This window comes from Arachis ipaensis, chromosome B07 (genome assembly GCF_000816755.2).
Source record: "Arachis ipaensis cultivar K30076 chromosome B07, Araip1.1, whole genome shotgun sequence".
NCBI classification, from domain to species: domain Eukaryota; kingdom Viridiplantae; phylum Streptophyta; class Magnoliopsida; order Fabales; family Fabaceae; genus Arachis; species Arachis ipaensis.
In genome coordinates this window covers 95963988-95971758 of record NC_029791.2, presented here as the reverse complement: position 1 = coordinate 95971758, position 7771 = coordinate 95963988, and the positions used below count along the sequence as shown (strand labels likewise).

General features: G+C 41.0%; 1 protein-coding gene across 1 annotated transcript; it reads left to right on the top strand.

Annotated features, from left to right (window-relative positions):
* Positions 199–1571, top strand: LOC107609827 (RING-H2 finger protein ATL80). Its single transcript, XM_016311865.2, has one exon. It carries the CDS (start codon positions 306–308, stop codon positions 879–881), a length of 576 nt encoding a protein of 191 aa, XP_016167351.1. The 5' UTR covers positions 199–305; the 3' UTR covers positions 882–1571.

Below are 7771 nucleotides of genomic sequence, written 5' to 3'. Positions count from 1 at the left end.
ACTCATCAAAAAATTAAATAATATATTTATTTACCTATAAAAATTTATATTTACTTTTGTCCATTCTTCCTAAATTAGTTAAGAGGTTAATTTTGTCAAAGAAAGCAAGCGAAAGATAGAAGTTAGAAATGAAATGCCAGCTGCAGTGATAATAAAGGAGAAAAAGAAGAGTGGGACCAGTAGTTGTTACTTATAGAGTTATAGTGCTAATCCCACGCAAACGCAAACCCAAACCCAAACAGAGACACAAATCAATCAATCTCTCTCTCTTTGAGAATTGAGACAGAAACCAAAACACCAAGCACATGACTCGTCCCTTGAGAATTTTAGGCGAGCGCAACTCGTCAACCACCGACAACGCCCCCTCCGTCGTCGACTCCGACTTCGTCGTCATCCTCGCCGCCCTCATCTGTGCTCTCATCTGCGTTCTCGGACTGGTCGCTGTAGCTCGCTGCGCTTGTCTCCGCCGCCTCCGCCTCTCATCCTCCTCCGCCGCCGCTACTCCCTCGCTTCCCGCAGCTGCCAACAAAGGTGTCAAGAAGAAGGTACTCAGCTCTCTCCCCAAGGTCACCGCCACAGTCGAGTCGGCTGGCAAGTTCTCCGACTGCGCGATCTGCCTGGCGGAGTTCACAGCCGGGGATGAGATCCGAGTGCTGCCTCAGTGTGGCCACGGCTTCCACGTGTCGTGTATCGACGCGTGGCTGAGGTCGCATTCATCGTGTCCATCGTGCCGTCAGATTCTGGTGGTTCCGAGATGCAACAAGTGCGGTGGTTTTCCAGCACCCGCGAGCTCGAGCACCACCGCCACCGCCTCTCAGCCACCGGAATCGGATTCCACATTTAAAGTAAGCGGCGATCATGCCAATAGGTTTTTACCTTAGCTTCATCCTTTCCTCCAATTTCTTTTTCCTAATCATGTTCATATTTATGTGTATTCTATCTATAAAATTTAGTAATTCAATTCCGTGTGTAATAGGCTAATAGCACTGCAGGATTAATTACTTAGGATTGTAAATAGCATCATCAGCTGAATTATTATTGCATTTGTATTTTGTGCTTTCGCATGTAAGAAAGTAGCACTGCTTATTTGCATAGGGTAGATCAAGCCGCTTGAATTTGGTTACTGTAATTTATGATTTGATTGAAAGGGAGAAACGAAATCGTATAATTGTTTGTTACTTAGACAAGGGAGCACTTAGGAAAAGTGTGGTAAACAAATGGAAGGCATGATCATATTTCTGAATTGAATGCATCTGGATCGGGAATCTTCCGAGCTCTGCAGTTGCCAGGAGGGAAAAGGAGTGGAGAAAAGAATTTTGGGACCCTCTCCAAAGCTTGATTTTTGTGCTTTCCAGGATCCTACCCTAGACAAAGTCACTCCCACTAACTTGATGTTGACACTTTAATAATGTAATGCAATGTCAAATAGCCTCCTGCAAAATGCACTGTCATTATTGGATTTACACAATTATGTTGGTTTATACATGGAGAGACCCTTTTGCTCCCTTGGTGTTGGTAACACATGCACACAAGTATCATGAGACTACTAATAATAAAACCTTGTTGATAAAGGGAGTGTCTTATTGATGCGTTTGGGATTCTTGTGATGCATTCATTGCCTTGCCATATACGACACTTTGAAGGAGTCAAGTAGTCAACAAAGGCACAAACACAGCTCAATTCGCAATGTGATGGCCTGGTTGTTGTAGAAGACCTCTCTGAAATGAATGCCCACAAAGTCAATTCCAAACAAGAACATTCTCAAGTGGTATTTCAGTGCTAAATCCACCACCACTACACCAAATAAACTTTTAAGTTGACTCTACAAGTGAACAATTGAAAATTCTTATTTAGTCACGTTGTGATGTTTCGAACCAGTGTACAAGACATTCTCCACCATGATGAAACCTATGAACTTTACCCGCTCTTGACACGTCTAAATTTATAAAAACAAAAATTATAATAATAATAAAATAAAATCGCCGTCATAGTTTAATTTAATTATTTTCGGGCCACTACATGGCGATCGTGAGATTAAAGATGTGAAAGTTACACTCAGGATCAATCCCACTACAATACATTGCTTTTGTCTTTTTCCCATCCCTGAACATGATCTAGGAGATAAAGTCCTTCCAGTATGATTTGCAACAAGATCTAAAAAATATTTTCCTTTATTTCTTTATCACGTGTAGGATTTCTTATGATTTGATTACTGCACAAATTTGTCTAGACCAACCATGAAGGCAACAATGAAGCCTTTGGTATAGTTGTAGTGATGTTATTTCTCTTGTTATTGAATTTATAAAGGTACAACTGTATCTATGAATTATATTAGTGCATATAACCTATTTCGAACCTGTTTTCATAAAAATCACAAATATTATAATGTATGACTACAAAAAAGGTAGAGCCATATATGGCAATAGATGGGTGTATAATTTAATAACTAAATGAAGCAAATTTGTCCTAACCAAAATCCAGTGATGTTAAAGAGAAGTTGAATTCCCACTTGTAGTCAATAATTAAATAATTGGACAGAAAATGGAGCTTAATATTCTAAGATGCTAGATATCATTAAATATGCTCCTTGACTTTTGGCTAAAAGTGATTCCAATTTCCATTGCAAGGTTTTATTTCTTGTCCTTACCTAACTATAGTTAAGATGGTGTTCCATTTCCATTATTAATAAATAATAACCATACATTTTGCTGCTTTTATTTTATTATCATTACCTTGTTAATTTCTAATCAAAGCCATGTTTCGTTTCCGTTTTCTTCAAATACATTGGATATAAAATATGATTTTGTTTCGGGATGTATGTTAACATCTATCATGTACGGACACCGACACAAATACGGTACATAGCATAATATGAGACACGTTGATACATGAATTTTAAAATCTTATAAGACACGGAGATACGCTTATATATAAAATGTAAAGTATTTTTTAGATAAATTATAATGATATTTTGATATTTTATTAATATTAAAACATAAATTAATTTTTTAATTATTTTTAATGTTTTATTTTAATTATATAAAATATTTTTATTTATTTTATTCATGTTGATCTGTGTGTATTTTCTTATTGGCCTTCTGTTCGTCGTTTTTCTGCATCTCTGCCAATTGCTCGGCCATCCGCTGGTTTTCCGCAAGCAGGGCGGTGTTCGCAGCTAGGAGGTCGACATTGGTCGGATTGGTAGAAGGCGTCACTGAGTGGTTCGTCATGGCTTGGTCCCTGAAGAAAAAGTGGAAAGCAGGGTGTTACGTTGTTAGCCTCAGCAACTTAAAGAGCGAGGTGGGGTCGGGCCTCACGGTGGGTATATACTGTTCGTGCAAGGATGCGCGGCTCCGTGCTATACGTCGGCTTCCGTCGGTCAGAGACTTTTGTCCTGCAGCGGAGAAACGCCAAGCCTGAGCACGAACCGGGTGGAGAACCTGCAAAAAGGACTCCAACGATCAAGTTAGTGGAGAGTAGTTACAAGACAGAGTATAAGCGTAGGAAATGTGTACGAGAGTATTCAGATGTTGCCGTGATTCCCTTATTCATTTGGTAACCCCTTTTTTATAGAGTTGTAAGTTGATTCTAATTGATAGTTTGTTAGAGTGATTCTCGGTTTTGACCGAGATTCTTGGGGTTGTTATCACGTTGTGATCATCTGCTGCTTGTGACTGACGTGGCCGAGATATAGGGTGGCAGTTCCGAGTTGTGAGGTACGGTACATAGCCCCCAAGCTTGACTTGCTTGGGTATTTGGTTTTTAGCAAGTTGAGCTTTTAGGATGACCTATATCTCGGCTAGTCATGCCAGCCCCCAAGCTCAACGTTGCGTGCGTTTTGGGCGTGAAGCACTAGCCTTTGTTTTTGAAAAAGTGTTTAAACGAAACGACTGGCATAAGGAGGGCGTTTTCCCATTATTTTAGGGAAACGTGCTGCCATTACTTTACTTAATGTTTTGTAACTGAACCGGTTTTGACCCTTGGTTTCTCTGCGGTTTTTGGTTTTGCGCTCCCACTTTGTTAGTGGGTTGTAATAAGCTGTTTGTGTTATTGGTCTTTGGTGATTCTTCAAAAAGTCACTCTTTTTCCCTCTGATTTTGAAAGAAAATGTCTTCAAAAGGTTAGATTTTCCATTCCTTTTATCCTCTATTCTTTCTCCATCTTTTCGTAATTGTGGTCTGTAATGGATAGAGAAAAGTTAAAGGAGAAGCAGAAAGTTGTAGAGGAAAAAAGGGATGACCTTTATCATTGGGTCCATGACGACGTTAAAACTCGTGCTTCCTCGTATGGTAGTTTTGATTCTCTCCAGGAGGTTCGTGCGATGAAGTTGGTGAAGGATGGCTTTAATGTTGGTGTCGAGCTTCTCCCTTGTTCTAGTGACGATAGGGTTTGTGAACGTAGGGGTGATTGGGGGTATTTTTATATGTATACTCCGTGTTTCTCTGAACTGTATGTTAGGTTTCCTTTTTCTTCCTTTGAGTGCGACGTATTGACTCAACTGAATTGTGCTCCTTCCCAATTACATCCTAACTCCTGGGCATTTCTAAGAGCTTACCAGTGTTTGATGTCCTTTCTAGAATATACTCCTTCCCTTGGCGTTTTCTTTTCTCTGTTTCAGTCAAAAGGGGTTCGGAGGGGTTTATGGGTTTGTTTAAGCAGTTTTCCTGGTTGTTCTATATTTCTTCTGTACAAGTCGTCTTTTAAGAATTTCAAGTCTCTGTTTGTGAAAGTTCGATCTATAGAAACAGAATACCCTTTTTATCTTGATGATGAGCTGATAGAAAGGTATCCCTTGTATTGGTGTTCTGAGCCTGTGCAAGTACTTGAGGCGTATAGAAGTGACGAAGAAGACTTGATTATTGACTTTTTGGTGAAAAACTTTGCTTCCGGCGAGTGTCTATCAATCCCTGAGATGTTAAATTTCGAAAAAGATAATGATAGGGAAGGGTTGCGAACTTATATAGGTAATGTACATGTTTGTCCCCGGTATTAGTTTTCTGTTTCGACGCTGATGTCTTTCGCTTGGCTTTTGCAGGTGGACGAGTACCGCACCTGAATTTCTCCAGGCTTCAATCTTTTCTTGACAGGAAAAGGGAAAAGGGTGTAACTACCTCTGCTGCTCAGAATGTTGATGAAGGGGGTGCTGCTTTTTCGACTGCGCAACCTGTTTCTTCAAAAAGAAAAAGAGGGGTGGCTGATGATTCATTGGAGGTGCTATCCGAAGAAGATAGGGAGGTGGCCGAGGTTTCTACTACTGTTTTTGATCGCCAGTGCAAGCTTCATGGGTTTATTCCTGGGGCAAATGCCCATTCTTTGTGGAGCGACCAATTTCCCTTGGCCGAGCTCTCTGATAGAGCTTCCCAGTTTCCTGGGGATATGCTGCTTACTCGACGTGTGGGTCTGGAAGCTTTAGGCAAATATGTTCAGGTAAACTTTTGTGTCTGTCCTGTTCTTGTCTGTTTTGCTGGTTCTGCTTGTTTGTTTTAATGCTGGGTTTGGTCAGGTTGTTGCTTCTCGTTTGCTGTGCGTCGGGCGTACTACTAAATTGCTTGGGGCTGAAAGGCAGGCTGAGGCTGATAAAATTGCTACTTTGGAATGTTTGGTGAAAGAAAAAGAGAGAGCCATTACTGATATGACAGCGAAAATGAAGGAGAAAGAAAGGTTGGTCTCTGATGCGGCTGCTAAGCTGGAGGAGAAGGGACGAGAAGTTGCTCGCCTTCAGGACCAGATTCGATCTTTTCAAGCCGAGATTAGGGACAATGATAAGACAAAAGGTGAGATGACTGCTCGAATTCATGAGCTTGAGGACCAAGGTATTGAGATGTTCACCTCAGGCTTTGATCGGGCCGTTGCTCAAGTGTCATTATTTGATTCTGGATTCGATGTTCGTCAGCTCGATGTGACGAAGATAGTCGTTAATGGGGAGTTGGTTCAGGACGAGGCTGGTGAAGATCATGATGAGAACGTGCCTCCTCCTGTTTGAAAGAAATTTTTAATATTTGCCTTTAGTAAGTAGTTTGGACTTGTATGTTTTTTGAAAGACTTGTTGGTTTTTATTCCGACTTTATCGACTGTATCTCTGATGTATAGTGTCGGAGTTTGCTTTTGCGAATAGTTTATGACTACAGCGTTTTATTGCTGCTTTGTATATCCATGTATGGGGAAATGTATGATTTTATTCAGATGAATTTGTCCCTCATGTTCGAGGTGTGCAGGATGGTCGGCCTCGTTAAAACCTACCCGAGTAAACCCTCCTTAGGGAAAAAACCTCGTGGTTAGGAAAAAAGAGTACCTCACCATCCTGTGTGTTACAATATTGTGATCAACTATAGTAGTATTTGAGTGATGAGATGTTCCATGTGTTTGGTAATGCTGTCCCATTCAATGCTTCTAGACGATAAGCTCCTCTTCCGACCACTTTAGTGATTCGAAAAGGTCCTTCCCATGTCGCTGCTAATTTTCCATGGCCTGGTGGTTTCCGAACATCTTCTATCTGTCTGAGCACTAGATCTCCCTCCTGGAGGGTCCTCGGTCTCACTCTCTTGTCGTACTGACGTTTCATAGCTAGTTGCATTGATTTTTGCCTTAGCTTCGTGAGATTGCGTTCTTCATCGATGATGTCAAGCTCGGCAAGCCGAATTTGTTCGTTAGCACTTTCGTTGAAATGCTCGGTCCTGGTTGACCCTTGACTGATTTCCAAAGGGATCATGCATTCTGATCCGTATACTAAGCGGAAAGGACTTTCTTTAGTTGTTGATTGCGGAGTTGTGTTGTAACTCCATAGTATCTCTGGTATTAGCTCGGCCCAGCGACCTTTAACCTCGGTTAGTTTTTTGTTAGGGCCTGCAAAATTATTTTGTTAGCCGCCTCTGCGAGCCCGTTGGTCTGTGGGTGCTCAACAGAGGAGAAATAATGTCTAATATTCATGTTAGTTAAAAATGATGCAATCTTTTTATCAGTAAATTGCCTACCATTATCAGAGATAATTTCACGTGGTATGCCATATCTACAAATGATAAATTTCCAAATAAACTTTTGTACCTTATCCGAGGTTATTTTTGCAAGTGGTTGCGCTTCTACCCACTTTGTAAAGTAGTCAATGGCTACCAAAAGGAACTTTACCTGGCCTGGCGCTATGGGAAATGGTCCGAGGATGTCCATGCCCCACTTGTGGAATGGCCAAGTTGCATTCGATGTATGTAACGCCTCAGCTAGGTTGTGTATCAGTGGCGAGCATTTTTGACATGATTCGCATTTTTTGACCTTGTCTGTGCAGTCCGACCTTAAGGTCGGCCAATAATATTCCGCACGTAAGATCTTTGTTGTCAAGCTTCTGCTTCCGATATGATGTCCGCAAATACCCTCGTGGACTTCTTCTATTGTTAATCTGGTGTCTTCTCCTGCAAGACATTTAAGCAGAGGTCGGGAAAAACCACGTTTGTATAGGTCATTTCCGATTAGGGTGAACTGGGTTGCTTTCCGTTTAAAAGATCTCGGATCACCATTTGGTACGATTTCCGTCTTCAGGTAGTGTATTATTGGCGTTCGCCAGTCTTCATCCTGTGACAAATTTAAGACATACTGCAAATCTAGGCTAGGTTTTGTTAGTGTGAGATGTACCAAACTTTCTGATTGCTGATCTTCTCTATGTGTTGCTAACTTAGATAATATGTCTGCCCTAGAGTTTTGTTCCCGTGGTATATGTGTTATTTCAAATTTTTGAAAACCTTGTATCATGTCCTTAGCAATATGTAGGTATTTTTATAAGAGT